The sequence below is a fragment of the Gorilla gorilla genome, chromosome 9, assembly GCF_029281585.2.
Source record: "Gorilla gorilla gorilla isolate KB3781 chromosome 9, NHGRI_mGorGor1-v2.1_pri, whole genome shotgun sequence".
Classification (NCBI taxonomy): domain Eukaryota; kingdom Metazoa; phylum Chordata; class Mammalia; order Primates; family Hominidae; genus Gorilla; species Gorilla gorilla.
In genome coordinates, this window is record NC_073233.2 from 7,252,882 (window position 1) to 7,270,229 (window position 17,348).

General features: G+C 59.0%; 2 protein-coding genes and 1 non-coding gene across 5 annotated transcripts; all 3 read left to right on the plus strand.

Moving 5' to 3' along the window:
* Nucleotides 1-35: 35 nt before the first annotated feature.
* On the plus strand, nucleotides 36-3,080 carry RPLP2 (ribosomal protein lateral stalk subunit P2). The gene is made up of 5 exons (XM_031016143.3): nucleotides 36-256; nucleotides 451-574; nucleotides 1,804-1,852; nucleotides 2,742-2,840; nucleotides 2,964-3,080. Exons 2-5 carry the CDS (start codon nucleotides 452-454, stop codon nucleotides 3,038-3,040), a joined length of 348 nt encoding a protein of 115 aa, XP_030872003.1. The 5' UTR covers nucleotides 36-256; nucleotide 451; the 3' UTR covers nucleotides 3,041-3,080.
* On the plus strand, nucleotides 1,888-2,021 carry LOC115936380 (small nucleolar RNA SNORA52). The gene has a single exon (XR_004071872.1). It is a non-coding gene; the product is annotated as a small nucleolar RNA SNORA52 (small nucleolar RNA).
* A 7,070-nt stretch (nucleotides 3,081-10,150) lies between the features above and the next one.
* PNPLA2 (patatin like domain 2, triacylglycerol lipase) lies at nucleotides 10,151-16,554 on the plus strand. Of its 3 annotated transcripts, none has more exons than XM_063710862.1 (10): nucleotides 10,151-10,236; nucleotides 10,869-11,189; nucleotides 12,912-13,144; nucleotides 13,241-13,306; nucleotides 13,681-13,890; nucleotides 14,800-14,860; nucleotides 15,043-15,204; nucleotides 15,343-15,475; nucleotides 15,659-15,781; nucleotides 15,868-16,554. In XM_063710862.1, the coding sequence occupies exons 2-10, from the start codon at nucleotides 11,003-11,005 to the stop codon at nucleotides 16,151-16,153; spliced, it is 1,461 nt and encodes a 486-aa protein (XP_063566932.1). In that variant the 5' UTR covers nucleotides 10,151-10,236; nucleotides 10,869-11,002; the 3' UTR covers nucleotides 16,154-16,554. The 3 variants fall into 3 exon arrangements, with proteins under 3 accessions (XP_063566932.1, XP_055211759.1, XP_004050431.2); XM_055355784.2 differs by having other exon boundaries at nucleotides 10,166-10,236; nucleotides 10,851-11,189; XM_004050383.5 differs by lacking the exon at nucleotides 10,151-10,236 and having other exon boundaries at nucleotides 10,813-11,189.
* Nucleotides 16,555-17,348: the final 794 nt, after the last annotated feature.

Genomic DNA, 17,348 nt, shown 5'->3' on the forward strand with positions numbered 1-17,348 from the left:
TTGCCGCGAAAACTGCGTGACGGGGGCTGGGAAGGGGGAGGGGGAAGGAGTCAACGGCTTCTTCCCCGTCGTCATTGGCTGAGCGCCTCCTGACGTCACTCTGAGGCGCCTCATGCGGCGCCGCGCACGGGTCCCAGAGGCTTCTGGGTAGCGGTTTACCCCCGCCCCTTGCGTCGGCGCCTTCCTTTTTCTCCCTGACGCCACCGAGGTCGCACGCGTGAGGCTTCTCCGCTGCCGCCGCCGCAGACGCCGCCGCGTGAGTGTGGTGACCGGGCCCGGGGTGCCGGCTGGGGACGCGGAGTCCGTGGGGATGCGGGGTGGGCGGCGGGGTATTTCTGAGACGGCGGCCTACGGGCCGAGCCACGCGCGGCCTCGCCCGGCGGCCCCGGGGTGGGCCGGCAGGAGGCCGCCGGGGTAACTCCTCCGTCGCGTCCTCTCCGCCCGCCTCAGGATGCGCTACGTCGCCTCCTATCTGCTGGCTGCCCTAGGGGGCAATTCCTCCCCCAGCGCCAAGGACATCAAGAAGATCTTGGACAGCGTGGGTATCGAGGCGGACGACGACCGGCTCAACAAGGTAGCGGCCGCCCTTGCCCCGCAGCCGCCGTGGGGCCCCAGTGTCCCATACAGGCGATTCTTCTGCCTGATCCGGCCACATGCTGGAGGGTTCGGGGAGAGGCTAGTTTCAGTCTAGTTGGCGATTTCTTGGATAGAGAAGTCAGCCGGGCGGAGGTCGGGCGCGGTGGCTCACGCCTGTAGTCCCAGTACTTTGGGAGGATGAGGCAGGCAGATCATCTGGGGTCAGGGGTTCGAGACCAGCCTGGTAAACATGTCGAAACCCCATCCCTACTAAAAATACAAAAATTAGCCGGGCGTGGTGGTGGGTGCCTGTAGTCCCCGCTACTTGGGAGTCTGAGGCAGGAGAATCGCTTGAACCCGGGAGATGGAGGTTGCACTGATCGTGCCACTGCACTCCAGTCTGGGCGGCAGAAGGAGACCCTGTCTCAAAAGGAAAAAAAATAATAATAAGCAGGGTGGGTACGAGGCAAAGTCGTGATTAACAAGCTTTGGAAGTTTAATACCAGTGAGCTGCGTAAGATTGCTTTAAAAAAAAAAAAAAGCAGTCCTGGCGCATGGCTCACCCAGCTTTGGGAGGCCATGGCGAGTGGATTATTGGAGCCTTGAAGTTCGAGACTAGCCTGGAAAACATTGCAAGACCCGGTCTCCACAAAAAAAAATAGTTGGAGGCAGTTGTGCACATCTGTAGTCTCAGCTACTCATGAGGCTGATGCGGGAGAATCATTTGAGCCTGAAAGGTCAAGGCTGCACTGAGTAGTGATTGTGCCACTGCAGTCTGACAGAACCAGGCCTCGTCTCTAAAATACAATAAAAAATTAGCGAGGCGTGGTTGCTCATGCCTGTAGTCCCAGACTGAGGTGGGAGAGTCGCTTGAGCCCGGGAGGTCAAGGCTGCAGTGAGATCCCACCACTGCACTCCAGCCTGAAGTCAAAGTCAATTTCATTGCCAGCTTATTTTGCCCGTATTGAAGATACCTATGAGTAGTCAACATAAGTAGTGAGATGCCGTGTGTCCTTTTGTCAGTCCTAAGTTTAAGAAAGCTAGTGTCCATTTATTTTTATATCACTTCCCAAGTGAGGCTGGTGGCTCCCTTTGGGCAGTGCAGGTCTGGAAACTTCAGGGCCTATTCCCATGTGGGGAACCCAGTCCTGCTGTGACTCTGGGAGGGAGAGGGCCAGGGATACAATCGTACATTCCTGGTAACAGCCCTGTGATTGTCTGCTTCAGGTTATCAGTGAGCTGAATGGAAAAAACATTGAAGACGTCATTGCCCAGGGTGAGTTGATGTGGACGGGCTTTCGTTTGTTTTCATGGTCCATCCTAATCCCTGCCGGTCCATCTGTGGCCTGCCAGGTTTCGCTTGTGGACCAGAGCACCCTAGAAGCCTCACCCGAGGAGTGAGCAGGGCTCCAGTGGGCTCACGTCATGGGCGCTTCTAGACACTCTCAGGAGCAGGGCAGCAGGGGGCACCCTGTGTTCTCAGCGGACGTTTAGGTGGCCCTGCCTCTTAAGCCTGACTGCTCCTAGTCCTGAGGCCATTCCCCAGGATTTCTCTGAAGCTTGGTGTCTGGAGAACTGAGTTCACGTCAGCAGTCCTTACCACATGCTTTCTGTGAGGGGGTTGGGGGCAGGGACTGAGGGTGCCAGGGATGTCCACAGGCTCCTTGCCTCTTTGTTGGGCAGATGGTTTTTTGTTGGCATCAGCTGAGCTGGTGGAACTTGTTTGGAAGTTGAGCTGTTGGGGCAGCTGTTCTTGTCTTCCATGCATGTGACCAGGACAGGGCCAGCTCAGCAAACGGGCCAAGCCATGAGCACAGCGTTGTGGCCAGAGATGTGGATACTGGGGCAGCACACTCATTCCCTACCTAGTTATGAACATGTCTGTCCAGTGGACCTCTGAGGGTGGAGGTGGGGAAAGTGGGCAGGCAGGCAGTGTGGGCCTAATTCCTAGAAGGCAAGTCCCTGGATAGGAAAGGTGGGGAAGAGAAGTCCCCGTTGAGGAGTGGCTCAGGGAGGGAGTGTTCAGGAAGAACGGGAGACACTGGCATATGGTGGGTCCAGATATGTTGGGTGCCGTGTGCCATCTCTGGTGCCATCTAACTTCCCTGTGGAACAGCCTCCCAGGCTGGGCAGCTGCTCTGGTCTCACCTCTCTGCTTTCTGTAGGTATTGGCAAGCTTGCCAGTGTACCTGCCGGTGGGGCTGTAGCCGTCTCTGCTGCCCCAGGCTCTGCAGCCCCTGCTGCTGGTTCTGCCCCTGCTGCAGGTAAGTGGTGTCCTGGTGAGTGGGCAAGGGGCTGGGGCTCAGACGGTGTTGCTGCAGTGGGGTCTTCATGGGGGGACTGGCCTGGCACTTGGGCAGTGCTCACCATGCCTCTCTGTTCCACAGCAGAGGAGAAGAAAGATGAGAAGAAGGAGGAGTCTGAAGAGTCAGACGATGACATGGGATTTGGCCTTTTTGATTAAATTCCTGCTCCCCTGCAAATAAAGCCTTTTTACACATCTCTCAAGTATTCCATGAGCACTTTGTCAAGGGTAGCCTCTGCCCAGGTTCTCATCCAAGAGGGCAGGTGTGGAGCTGAAGTGTGGGCAACATGGTATTGGGGAAGCGTTTCTGGTGCAAAATGAGCATGAGGAGGGGAGTCTGGGCATCACAGCTGCCTGGGGTCCCTTCCTGTGGCCTTGAGCAGTATCCTAGCTCCTGAGTACACCCCAGAAGAATGCGAACGGGCTGGGCACAGTAGCTCGTGCCCATTATCCCAGCACTTTGGGAGGCCGAGGAGGGAAGATCACTTGAGGCCAGCAGTTTGAGACCAGCCTGGGCAAATAGCAAGACCCCATCTCTAAAAAACAACCTAACAAGGCGTGGTGTGCACCTGTAGTCCCAACTATGAGAAGTTGAGATGGAAGGATCACTTGCCCAGGAGGTTGAAGTTAACAGTGGGCCGTGATAGTGCCACTGCACTCCAGCCTGAGCAGCAGAAACCCTGTCTTGAAAAAAAAGGACAGCAGAGAAGCTGATTTCAAATGGAGTTTGGGTAATCAGGGCTCTGTCTTTGGGGTGGCTTGGTGCCTGGACTTGCAAGGACAGGATTGGTAGCCCCTGGGCTCTACAAATGGATGCAGGAAGTGAGCCCAGCTTGGGGGTGGCAGACGCCCCTGGGTTTCCCTGCAGGGGTCATGGCTCCGCCATAATGCCCTGAGCAACTTGGGCAATCACTCCTCAGACTTGTTTTTCTGCCGATCACGGCCCACCCCTGCCTTACTGGGCAGATGTGCTCAGGGCTTGTGGGAAGTGACCACAGGGCCATGTGCTCACTGAACTAGGTCCTTTGGGGATGGGCCTGCCCTCCCCCGACAGGCTCTATCCTGGAATACAGGGTAAGGACAGAGGCCATCACCCTCCCCTCCCAGCCTCTCTGCCCTCCTGGCCTTACTCCGTACGCAGTCTCCCAGGCCTCAGGGTCTTTGCCCGCCAATGTAGGCACCCAGAAGATGGTCTGCCACTCCCACCCTAGGCTTGGGGTCAGCAACCCACCAACTGGCTTTGGTGTGGGGAGCACCTGCTGTGTGACCACCTTAGTTCTGGGAGGATAAATAGGAGGCTGTAGCACAGAAGACAGTTGGGGTGGCTGGGGGAGGCCTCCCTCAGATGGGAAGGCAAGACCTGGAGGAAGGCAGAGTCCCTGGAGGGGAAGGAATGTGGATTGCTGGGGCAGCCAGGGAGCCACAGAAGGTACTGAGATGGAGGGGGACCCAAGATGCTTTTTATTTATTTTGTTTTTTTCTTTTTGAGATGGACTTTTGCTCTTGTTACCCAGGCTGGGGTGCAGTGGCACAATCATCTCGGCTCACTGCAACCTGCGCCTGTGGTTCAAGTGATTCTCCTGCCTCAGCCTCCTGAGTAGCTGGGATTACAGGTGCCTGCCACCAGTTCCAGCTAATTTTTTGTATTTTTAGAAAAGATGGGGTTTCACCATGTTGGCCAGGCTGGTCTGGAACTCCTGACCTCAGGTGATCCGCCCGCCTTGGCCTCCCAAAATGCTGGGATCACAGGCATGAGCCACTGCGCCTAGCCTTTCTTTTTTCTTTCTTTCTTTTTTTTTTTTTGAGGCAGAGTCTCGCTCTGTCGCCCAGGCTGGAGTGCAGGGGCGCGATCTCCACTCACTGCAAGCTCCGCCTCCCGGGTTCACGCCACTCTCCTGCCTCAGCCTCCAGAGTAGCTGGGACTACAGGCGCCCGCTACCACGCCCACCTAATTTTTTGTATTTTTTTTTTTTTTTTTAGTAGAGATGGGGTTTCACCGTGTTAGCCAGGATGGTCTCGATCTCCTGACTTCGTGATCTGCCCGCTTCGGCCTCCCAAAGTGCTGGGATTACAGGCGTGAGCCACCGCGCCCGGCTACCTTATTTATTTTTTTTTTTTTCAGACGTGATCTCACTCTGTCGCCCAGGCTGGCGTGCAGTGGCATGATCTCGGCTCACTGCAACCTCCACCTCCCAGGTTCAAGTAATTCTTCCACCTCAACCTCCAGAGTAGCTGGGACTACAGGCGCCCACCACCACGCCCGGCTAATTTTTGTATTTTTAGTAGAGATGGGGTTTCACCCTGTTGGCCAGGCTGACCTCGAACTCCGGACCTGAGGTGATCCACCCATCTCAGCCTCCCAAAGTGTTGGGATTACAGGCGTGAGCCACCATGTCCGGCCCCAAAATGCTTTTAAAACATTCCAGCGGGGTGCGGTGGCCCACTGCTGTATTCCTAGCACTTTGGGAGGCCAAAGCAGGTGGATCACCTAAGGTCAGGGGTTCGAGACCAGCATGGCCAAACCACGTCTCTATTAAAAATACAAAAATTAGGGCTGGGCGCAGTGGCTCACACCTGTAATCCCAGCACTTTGGGAGGCCAAGGTGGGCGGATCACAAGGTCAGGAGATCAAGACCATCCGTGCTAACACGGTGAAACCCTGTCTTTACTAAAAATACTAAAAAATTAGCCGGGCGTTGTGGCAAGCACTTGTAGACCCACCTACTCGGGAGGCTGAGGCAGGAGAATGGCGTGAACCCGGGAGGCGGAGCTTGCAGTGAGCTGAGATCCCACCACTGCAACCAGCCTGGGCGACAGAGCGAGACTCCATCTCAAAAAAAAAACCCAAAAATTAGCAGGGCGTGGTGGTGGGCTCCTGTAATTCCAGCTGCTCAGGAGGCTGAGGCAGGAGAATCATTTGAACCAGGAGGTGGAGGTTTCAGTGAGCCGAGATTGCACCACTGCACTCCAGCCTGGGTAACACAAGCAAAACTCTGTCTCAAAAAAAATAAAAAATAAAAAATTTCCCCACAGATTATGACATATTTTCCAGAGATATCATATTTTCTTGATCTGTTTTCCCATGGATGAACACTTAAGTTGACCCCATATTTTGGCTATCATTAATATGCTGCAATACATACGGGGGTGCAGTTGTCCCTGGGAAGGTTCATTTTATTTTTTTATTTGTTATTTATTTATTTGTTTATTTTTTGAGATGGAGTCTTGCTCTGTTGCCCAGGCTGGAGTGCAGTGGCGCAATCTCAGCTCACTGCAAGCTCCGCCTCCCGGGTTCCAACCATTCTCCTGCCTCAGCCTCCCAAGTAGCTGGGACTACAGGCACCCACCACCACGCCTGGCTAACTTTTGTATTTTTTTTTTTAGTAGAGACGGGGTTTCACCGTGTTAGCCAGGATGGTCTTGATCTCCTGACTTCGTGATCTGCCCACCTCGGCCTCCCAAAGTGCTGGGATTTCAGGCGTTATTTATTTTTTGAGACACAGTTTCGCTCTAGTCGCCCAGGCTGGAGTGCAGTGGCACGATCTCGGCTCACTGCAACCTCTGCATCCCAGGTTCAAGCAATTCTCATGCCTCAGCTTCTTGAGCAGCTAGAATTACAGGCACGTGCCTCCACACCTGGCTAATTTCTGTATTTTTAGTAGAGATGGGGTTTCATCATGTTGCCTAGGTTGGTCTCAAACTCCTGGCCTCAAATGATCCTCCTGCCTCGGCCTCTGAAACTGCTGGGATTACAGGCGTGAGCCACTGTGCCTGGCTTACATGTATATTTTGTTTTATTTTGTATTTTATCTTATATTTTGAGTCGGAGGCTCACTGTGTTGCCCAGGTTGGAGTGCAGTGGCATGATCTTTGCTCATGGCAGCCTTGACCTCCCAGGCTCAAGTGATCTTCCCACCTCAGCCTCCAGAGTAGCTGGGACTACTGGTGTGCGCCACCAACACAGCTAATTTTTGTATCTTTTTGTAGAGATGGGGTTTCACCACGTTGGCCAGGCTGGTCTCAAACTCTTGGCTCAGGCAACCCACCCGCTTCGGCCTCCCACCGTGCCCGGCCTTAATAATATTTTTAAAAAGACCTTTTTGGATGCCCGTAAAAGCAGAGATTAGGGTGGGAGTAAAGCCAGGTGAGGAGTGGAGGAGGCCGGAACCTGGGTAGTAGGGGTGGGGCAGCAGATGGAGGAGGAAGCAAAGAGAAATGACCCCAGCAGGGTACAGCTAAGGAGTGCAGGGAGCAGTGCTCACTACAACGGGGCAGGGTGAGGCGGGGGCTGGGGATGGCCCAGGCTCAGGGAAGGGGCCCACAGCAGGAGTGGACCTAGGCTTCAGGGTGCAGACCTCACAGTTCCAGCCTTGGACCCTGAAGGGAGGGGGCCTGTGTTGCCTGGAGTTCACCATGATAGGGGGACATCACACCACCTGGGTTTCTCATTGAACTGCCCCTTGGAGCTTGTCCTGATGGTGGGGTGCTCCCAGCCCTTGCCAGGATTCTGGGAAGGACCGCCCAGTTCCTGGCTCCTGAGCCTCCCAGGGGCCTGGAGGGAGGAACATGTACCCAAAACAGCCTGACCCGGCTGTGGAAATGGGAGCAGAGGTCTCCCTGCACTGGGGCAGCACCATCCATCAAGACGACAGTCCCTCAGATGGGGCTAAGGCCCGAACCCTGGCCTTTCCCTTGGAGCAGGTCGAGGGAAGGACCCTAAGTCCCTGGCTTCCCCATCAGTGGTTGCCCTGACGAGCCCCTGGACTTCCATCCCTACTTCGCCGCACCCTGAACCATGCTGTCTCCAACAGCATCGCTGGAATCCAGTCACAGAGGGCTCCTGACACCTCGGGAGCGGACCTGGCCCCGCCCTCCATACCCTGGCCCTCCCTCCCCAATCCCATGGTGCATTTGCTGCAGCGTACCTCCATCCAAAGCACGCGGGGGAAGAGGCCCCACATGCGCAGAATAGAAGAGTCTTGTTTTGTTTTTGAGACAGGGTCTCACTCTGTCACCCAGGCTGACATGCAGAGGCGCAATCATGGCTCACCCCCACCCAGCCCAGACTCAGTCCATCCTCCAACCGCAGCCTCCTGAGTCGCTGAGACTATAGGTGCGCGCACCACACCTGGCTTAGTTTTTATTTATTTGTTTATTTTACTTTTTATTTTAAAAATATTTTTATTATTTTATTTTATTTATTTATTGTTTTTGAGACGGAGTCTTGCTCTGTCACCCAGGCTGGAGCACAGTGGTGCGGTATCGGCTCACTGCAAGCTCCGCCTCCCAGGTTCACACCATTCTCCTGCCTCAGCCTCGCAAGTAGCTGGGACTACAGGTGCCTGCCACCACGCGCCCAGCTAATTTTTTTGTATTTTTAGTAGAGATGGGGTTTCACCATATTAGCCAGGACGGTCTCAATCTCCTGATCTTGTGATCTGCCCACCTTGGCCTCCCAAAGTGCTGGGATTACAGGCGTGAGCCACCGCGCCCGGCATTTTTATTTTTTATTTATTATTATTTTTGAGACAGAGTTTCACTCTGTTGCCCAGGCTGGAGTGCAGTGCCGCGATCTGGGCTCACTGCAAGCTCCGCCTCCCGAGTAGCTGGGATTACAGGCACCCACCACCACACCTGGCTTATTTTATTTTATTTTTTTTTTTGTATTTTTAGTAGACACAGGGTTTCACCATGTTAGCCAGGATGGTCTCGATCTCCTGACCTCGTGATCCACTCACCTCAGCCTCCCAAAGTGCTGGGATTACAGGTGTGAGCCACTGTGCCTGGCCTATTTTTAAATTTTTTGTAGGGATGGAATCAAGCTATGTTGCCTAGGCTGGTCTCAAACTTCTGGACTCAAGCAATCCCCGCACCTTGGCCTCCCAGAGTGCTGGGATTATAGGTGTGAGCCACTGCGCCCAGCCTAGAAGGAGTCGCTTTAAGTCAAGTATGGTCACGTCCTCCCTGCTTGACCCTCTCCCATGGCTGGGCTTCAGTTACTCTCTCCCCTCACTCCCCGACAATCTTCGCCTGTCCTGGTCGGCTGCCTGGGGGGCCTATAGCCCTGTCTGCTCATTTACCCTTCAAAATTCAACTCAGCATCACTTCCCATGGGGAAGCCCTCCAGAACCCCTTAGGTGCCCCACACGTGGTTACCTACCTCCTCTCACTCATTTTTCTTTTTTCTTTTCTTTTTCTTTTTTTTTTTTTGAGAAGAAGTCGTGCTCTGTCACCTGGCCAGGCTGGAGTGCAGTGGCACAATCTCAGTTCACTGCAACCTCTGCCTCCCGGGTTCAAGCGATTCTCTTGCCTCAGCCTCCCGAGTAGCTAGGACTACATGCGTGCACTATCACACCCGGTAAATTTTTGTATTTTCAGTAGAGACAGGGTTTTGCCATGTTGGCCTGGCTGGTCTCAAACTCCTGACCTCAGGTGATCTGCCCTCCTTGGCCTCCCAAAGTGCTGGGATTACAGATCTGCCATCCTCGGCCTCCCAAAGTGCTGGGATTACAGGCGTGGGCCACTGTGCCCAGCCTCTTTTTAGGACGGAGACTCGCTCTGCCGCCCAGGTTGGAGTGCAGTGGTGCGATCTCAGCTCACTGCAACCTCCGCCTCCCAGGTTCAAGTGATTCTCCTGCCTCAGCCTCCCAAGTAGCTGGGATTACAGGCATGTGCCACCCTGACCGGCTAATTTTTGTATTTTTGGTAGAGACAGCGTTTCACCAGCCAGGCGGTCTCAAACTCCCGACTTTCTGTGATCCGCCCGTCTCGGCCTCCCCAAGTGCTGGGATTACAGGTGTGAGCTTCCACGCCCGGCCTCGTCTCATTTTGAGCTTATGTAAATGCCTACCGGCCCCCAGTAGGGCTGGGGTAGGGTTGACTTTCCAGTGCTGTCTGGGATGGCTGGGAGCAAAGAGGCTGAGGACTGGGCAGCATCCCCCTAGATGGCCCCATCCTGTTCTGGCCCTGTTCTGGCTTCCCTAACTCAGCTTGGGTTGGGGGCAGCCCCAAGCCCCATCCCAGACCCTCTGCAGCCCTGGCAACAGCTAGGTCCAGAGATGACCTCAGCCTGGGGAGCCAGTGTTCCTGGGGAGACAGAATCTCATTGCCTCCCACCCCAACCTGAGAGAGCCTCTCGTTTGGGGGTGGGGTGAGGTTCAGGGAGGGATCCTGGATCTACTCCAAGCCCTGTTTGCTCCACTGACCAGGATAAAAATGCGGAAAAGGGGTGAAAGGGTGACATCACCCAGGATTGCTCCACCTCTGGGGCAATTATCGGGGGCGGGGCGGCCCCAGTCAGACGCAGGCAGCCCCAAAGCCTGAACAGGCAGGGCAGGACCCAGGTACAGACCCAGGTAAGAAGCCAAGGTCCGGAAGGGTCGCGGGCGCGGGGCAGGGCTGAGGCCCCACGTCAGGTCGCGTGGGTCTGCGGGGCCGGGGTCCCCCACGAAGGGTTTGCGGGACTCGCATCTGGCCTTGGCCTTGGATGTTTATGGGTCTGTCTGTGGGTGAGCCAGTGGGTCCCGGGGCTCCCGAGGCCTGTGCAGCTTTCAGGTCTGGGGGTGCTGCCGGTGCGCCTCTGTCCAGGGACCAGCTCCTCTGTCCCGGGTGGGTGCGGGAGGCGGACCCGGTGGGGAGGAGCGGTGGCTGCCCTGAAACCAGAGCTCCCTCTCGCGGGTACCCAGGTCTGTGTGAGGCTTCCGGCCCCCAGGCTTGGGCCTGCGCCCAGCCCACCCCACACCCCTAGCCGTGTGCCCCCAGCCGTGCCCAGCAGGGGCGGAGGGAGGGCAGAAGGTTTCTCCGGGCGGCAGCGGGGGCGGGGCTCCAGCGCGAGGGGCCGGGTCAAGGGCGGGGGCGGGGCCCGAGGGCACGGCCGTTCCCCGCGCGCCCCGATTGGTCTTCGTGTGCCGGCCCCGCCCCCGCCGTGAGTCTCACACTTAAAAGCGCCGCCTCGGCGCCGCCCGCGTAGCTTGTTCGCCTCCGCCAGCGGGGACCCCGAGCTAGAGCTGCAGCGGCACCCGCCCGGCCCCCGGCTCCCGGCTCCAGCGAGCGAGCGGCGAGCAGGCGGCTCACAGAGGCCCGGCCGCCCACGGAACCCGGAGCCCGGCGGCCGCCGCCGCGATGTTTCCCCGGGAGAAGACGTGGAACATCTCGTTCGCGGGCTGCGGCTTCCTCGGCGTCTACTACGTCGGCGTGGCCTCCTGCCTCCGCGAGCACGCGCCCTTCCTGGTGGCCAACGCCACGCACATCTACGGCGCCTCGGCCGGGGCGCTCACGGCCACGGCGCTGGTCACCGGGGTCTGCCTGGGTGAGCGGGGCCGGGGGCGGCAGGCGGGGGGCTGGCGGGAAGGCCGTGCGGGGCCGGGGGATGGTCTCCGTGAGCGGAGGGGCCCCGCGGCGAGTCGGTGGGTACCGTGGGGAGGGTTCCGGTCCGCGCCTGGGGAACCCGGCGAGGATCCAATCCGGGTCGCTGGCCTGGGGGCGGGGCCTGGTTTGTTTTGCTCCGAGGGTGCCCGGGGCCCGCCTGCCGGGCGCAAAGGTTTGGGGGCGGGCAGGTGCAGCAAAAGCTGCTTAATTGGACAGAAAAAGTAACTCGTGGGCGGGACCGTGAGAATCCGAGGAGGGACCTAAGTCACCCCGTGGCCCTGGATATTACACCCGGTGCCAGCGGTCGGTCACAGTGTCCTGGGCCTCCGCAGTTGCAGGCTGCTATCAGGGGGCCTGGCATGGGGGTAGCCTCTTGAGAGGCGTCTGGGAACCGTGACCTGGTCCTTCCCAAGGGCCCGGAGGAGGAGCCCCGCTGAGGTCAGGGCTGGGCGCGAAGGGGCTCTCTTGCCCTCTCCTTGCACACGGTGCCCTGTGGCCTGGCTCCCCGCTGCGGCCCACCGCGTTTGCACACTTCATGGGTGAGGTTGCTTCTGGGCTCTGGTGCCTGGGTCAGGAGTGGATGGGTCTCTGTGTGCTGGGCTGGCCTCGGCTCGCACCATCGGCTGCCATGAGGGAGTGATGTTTACAGCACACGACTTCAGGAGCCTGTGAGGACACCCAAGATGACAGGGGCACCCTGCTCAGCAGGAGCCTGTCCGGGGTTCACCCCTGCTCTCTTCCTCTGAACTTTGTCCTGGGAGGGAGGGGGCTGGACCACAGAAGTGAACCCCTCAGGTCCCAATAACTAGAGCTATTATTGGGAACAGCCCCCTCCAGCCCCCTCCCTCTCATGGAGGCCTTCAGACAAGCTCCTCAGTCGGCCCCCTGGCTTCAAGATACATCAAGGTCCCTGCTACCCGAGCCAAGGACACTTCTCCCACAGTGCTTCCCCACCCTGCTCCCAACAAGACTCCTTCTCACGGGTGGTCTTGCACAGCTGGAGCCCATAGTGCAGCAGGTGCTGGCTGAGGAACCCCTGGCTCCACGCTGCCCCACTCCTGACCAGGGTGATGCACTGGAGGAGGGCTTGGACCTCAGCTCCTCCCCCAATGCTTCCAACCACTTCCAGGGACTATCCCCAAGCTGGCCAGCACCCCTGGGCCCCAAGAGGAGTGTTTGGGGTGCTTCCTCTTGGCTGCAGTGGGACACAGGTGTGCCTTCCTGGGAACTGGGCCCTGACTACTTCCAGCCCAACACCCCCGGGCCTGTGACCTGTGACCTGTGTGCCGGGATGGGTTTTGTGGGTCTGCCCCATCCCCCCACTGCTGGATCTGGCCAAGTGGGTGAAGGCTAAGGCCGGTCAGAGTTGAGTTTCTGCCTTGTCCCCTCTCCTGGGCTAGATGCCACACCAGGCCCAGTGACTCATAGGGCAGGCAGTTGGGAAATACCAGGCAGAGGGCAGGTCCTGGTCTCAGCTGGCCAGCCTCTGCTGTCTGCCATCCCAGGTGAGGTGGCCAAAGTCCTAACTGTGAGCCAGGCCCCACATTCACTGGGCCTCCTCCAGGGTCTGTATGCCATGGAACCCTGGACATGGGGCTATGAAGGAAGGTGGGTGTTGCTAAGCCCAGGAGCACGGGCCCCTAACCTTGGCCCTGTGCCCCAGGTGAGGCTGGTGCCAAGTTCATTGAGGTATCTAAAGAGGCCCGGAAGCGGTTCCTGGGCCCCCTGCACCCCTCCTTCAACCTGGTAAAGATCATCCGCAGTTTCCTGCTGAAGGTCCTGCCTGCTGATAGCCATGAGCATGCCAGTGGGCGCCTGGGCATCTCCCTGACCCGCGTGTCAGACGGCGAGAATGTCATTATATCCCACTTCAACTCCAAGGACGAGCTCATCCAGGTGGGGCCTGGTGGAGCCATGCTGGGCGGCGGTGGGGGGGCAGTGGGAACCTCAAGGCCTCTGCTCATTCTCTCCCACTCTGTCCCTGCCCTGAAGGCCAATGTCTGCAGTGGTTTCATCCCCGTGTACTGTGGGCTCATCCCTCCCTCCCTCCAGGGGGTGGTGAGTATTCCTAGCCCTGGACACCTTCTATGGGGTGGGCCGTGGGATGAGGGACAGAGGAGGAGGCCGCCTAGAGCCATCCTTCAGGCCCTTGCTCTGCCACCACCTGTTACCCCACTTCCCCTGTGTTACTCAAGAAACAGCTGTGGCGACGCACGCTTCCTGCCCCCCCATCCCTTTCTCCGTCCCTGCCCTCCCCCGTCTACCATCTGCTCAGTGCCCAGGCTGGCCCACAGCCAGTGCCCAGTGGGTAAAACGCTCAAATGAAATAGCCACTGAATGGGGCCCTTGGTGGCCGGGTGGGGTGGCTGGGGTGGGTGGCCAGTGCAGCCACAGGCCCTCACATACGGTCCTGTCTGTGTGTCCCGTGGAAGCGCTACGTGGATGGTGGCATTTCAGACAACCTGCCACTCTATGAGCTTAAGAACACCATCACAGTGTCCCCCTTCTCGGGCGAGAGTGACATCTGTCCGCAGGACAGCTCCACCAACATCCACGAGCTGCGGGTCACCAACACCAGCATCCAGTTCAACCTGCGCAACCTCTACCGCCTCTCCAAGGCCCTCTTCCCGCCGGAGCCCCTGGTGAGCTCTGCTCCGGGGACTGTGGCCTTCCCAGCCACTCCTCACTGGGCACCAAGGGAGAACACTGATCCTTTGACTTCTGAGTGCCCAGGGTAGGGTGGTGGGAGCCTCTTCTGAGGGCTGGGGAAAGCGCACAACCTCTCTAGGGGCAGACGGCCCATCCAACCTCTCTGTCTAACTGCTCTGTCCAGGCTCCCTGTCCAGTCTCTCTTTTTTTTTTTGTTTGAGACGGAGTCTCGCTCTGTTGCCAAGGCTGGAGTGCAGTGGCAGGATCTCAGCTCACTGCAACCTCTGCCTCCCAGGTTCAAGCTATTCTCCTGCCTCAGCCTCCCCAGTAGCTGGGATTACAGGCGCCTGCCACCACGCCCGGCTACTTTTTGTATTTTTAGTAAAGAAATAGGGTTTCACCATGTTGGCCAGGCTGGCCTCAAACTATTTTATTTTTTTATTTTTTTTTTGAGATGAAGTCTCACACTGTCGCCCAGGCTGGAGTGCAGTGGCTGGATCTCCTCTCACTGCAAGCTCCACCTCCCAGGTTCCTGCCATTCTCCTGCCTCAGCCTCCCCAGTAGCTGGGACTACAGGTGCCCGCCACCACGCCTGGCTAATTTTTTGTATTTTTAGTAGAGACGGGGTTTCACCGTGTTAGCCAGGATGGTCTTGATCTCCTGACCTCGTCATCCGCCTGCCTCAGCCTCCCAAAGTGCTGGGGTTACAGGCGTAAGCCACTGCACCCGGCTTTCTGTCCAACCTCCCTGTCCAGCTTTGATCTTGTTCTGGATCTAGGATAGGTTTTGGGGTTGGGAGCTGCGGGTGGTGAAGGGAGGTGGCTGTTGGGGGCGCCAGGGATTCCAGGGGCAGAACGGGCATCCCTGGCTCCCTCCGCTCCATTTAACCCTCCTCACTGCAGGTGCTGCGAGAGATGTGCAAGCAGGGATACCGGGATGGCCTGCGCTTTCTGCAGCGGAACGGTGCGCGGACCCGGGCGGGAGAGGGCGGGGTGGGCTCGGCTCTGCTGCCCCCGCTTCCTGCGGCGGAACGGTGCGCGGACCCGGGCCCGGGCGGAAGAGGGAGGGGTGGGCTCGGCTCTGCTACCCGCTGCGGGCCGCGGCCGCGCTGATGAACTGAGAATCCCTTCTCTCCCCAACCCCAGGCCTCCTGAACCGGCCCAACCCCTTGCTGGCGTTGCCCCCCGCCCGCCCCCAGGGCCCAGAGGACAAGGACCAGGCAGTGGAGAGCGCCCAAGCGGAGGATTACTCGCAGCTGCCCGGAGAAGATCACATCCTGGAGCACCTGCCCGCCCGGCTCAATGAGGGTGCGCACCTGGGGGACGGGAGGGGAGGAGGGGAGGCAGGAGGGAAAGAGAGGAGAGGACGGTGAGCAGGGGAGGGAAGCCGAGCGGGTCCTGGGCTCCGCTGCCTCCACTGGCCGCCGACCTCCCGCCCACCCGCAGCCCTGCTGGAGGCCTGCGTGGAGCCCACGGACCTGCTGACCACCCTCTCCAACATGCTGCCTGTGCGTCTGGCCACGGCCATGATGGTGCCCTACACGCTGCCGCTGGAGAGCGCTCTGTCCTTCACCATTCGGTGTGAGGGCTGGGGGGTCGGGAGAGGGGCCCAGGGGACGGACTTTGGGATCATCCGCGAGTGATGGTCACCAGGGAAGGTGGGGTGGGGTGAGCAGTGCCAAGTCAGGGCACAGACAGGGCCCGGCGGGTGGGCATGTGGGTCTGGCCAAGTCCCTGAACGCGCCGCTCGCCCTGTCCCCAGCTTGCTGGAGTGGCTGCCCGACGTTCCCGAGGACATCCGGTGGATGAAGGAGCAGACGGGCAGCATCTGCCAGTACCTGGTGATGCGCGCCAAGAGGAAGCTGGGCAGGCACCTGCCCTCCAGGTGAGCCGCCGACCGCGCGTCCACCCGGGGCCCGCGGTGCTAGTGCCGGGAGCTGAAGCCCTCCTTGCCGCATCCCTTCCCCGCAGGCTGCCGGAGCAGGTGGAGCTGCGCCGCGTCCAGTCGCTGCCGTCCGTGCCGCTGTCCTGCGCCGCCTACAGAGAGGCACTGCCCGGCTGGATGCGCAACAACCTCTCGCTGGGGGACGCGCTGGCCAAGTGGGAGGAGTGCCAGCGCCAGCTGCTGCTCGGCCTCTTCTGCACCAACGTGGCCTTCCCGCCCGAAGCTCTGCGCATGCGCGCACCCGCCGACCCCGCTCCCGCCCCCGCGGACCCAGCGTCCCCGCAGCACCCGCCGGGCCTGCCCCCTTGCTGAGCACCCCTGCTCTCGAGGCCCGGCCCGTGATCGGGGCCCTGGGGCTGTGAGACCCCGACCCTCTGGAGGAACCCTGCCTGAGACGCCTCCATTACCACTGCGCAGTGAGATGAGGGGACTCACAGTTGCCAAGAGGGGTCTTTGCCGTGGGCCCCCTCGCCAGCCACTCACCAGCTGCACTGAGAGGGGAGGTTTCCACACCCCTCCCCTGGGCCGCTGAGGCCCCGCGCACCTGTGCCTTAATCTTCCCTCCCCTGTGCTGCCCGAGCACCTCCCCCGCCCCTTTACTCCTGATAACTTTGCAGCTGCCCTTCCCTCCCCATTTTTCATGCCCTGCTGAAATATGTGTGTGAAGAATTATTTATTTTCGCCAAAGCACATGTAATAAATGCTGCAGCCCAGCCTCTGCCCACTTTGTGTGTATGTGACCGCCCGCTTACTTGCAGTGAGAGCCCGGTGGCCAGGGTCTGGCCCTACCTTGGCTGACCAGCCTCTCCACAGCTGCAGGCCAGGTCTCCCAGCGTCGCACTCCTGGGCCTGGCATTTGGAACTTGCCAGGCTGGCCTGGGAACACCCCCCCTACAGGCACATGTGAACGTGCTGCATTCCTGCCGACCCCCCTGTCTACAATGTATCCACACGCCCCCCAATTTTGCCCAGCAGCCTCCTGGCTGACCCTTGGCCACAGCCTTCTGAGGGCCAATGGAAATATTTGGGACCAAGATTCTTGGTAAATAAAAACGAAAATGTTTGCAAAAGGTGTCGCCTGCCCCTCCCCTCACACAGTGACACAGCGGGGTGTGTGACTGTTTTTGGGCTTGGACAGCTGTGGGGGCTGAGGTTCCTGAAACCGAGCACAGGGGACCTGGGAAAGCTGGGCCCCTGCTCCACTTGGGCGTTTGGCTCAAAGTTCTCTGTCCCCCCACCCTCACAAGCCTCTCTGGCCTGGTGCACATACCTTCTTGTTCCCCTGCCCAGCCTCCTGCCAGTACTCAGGGCAGGGCTGGGATATGGAGGCAGGTGAGGTCCTAGCTGAACGGGACTCAGCCCTGTGCTGGGGAAGTGGTTTCCTGAGGGCATCCTCTTCATGGCAGGGAGGCCATGAGGGGAGAAGGCCAGCCCTCCTTGGCAACCAAAAAGGCCCCATGGCCTGAGGGTGCTGGAGCCAGCCCCCACCTGCTCCTCCCAGAAGGCG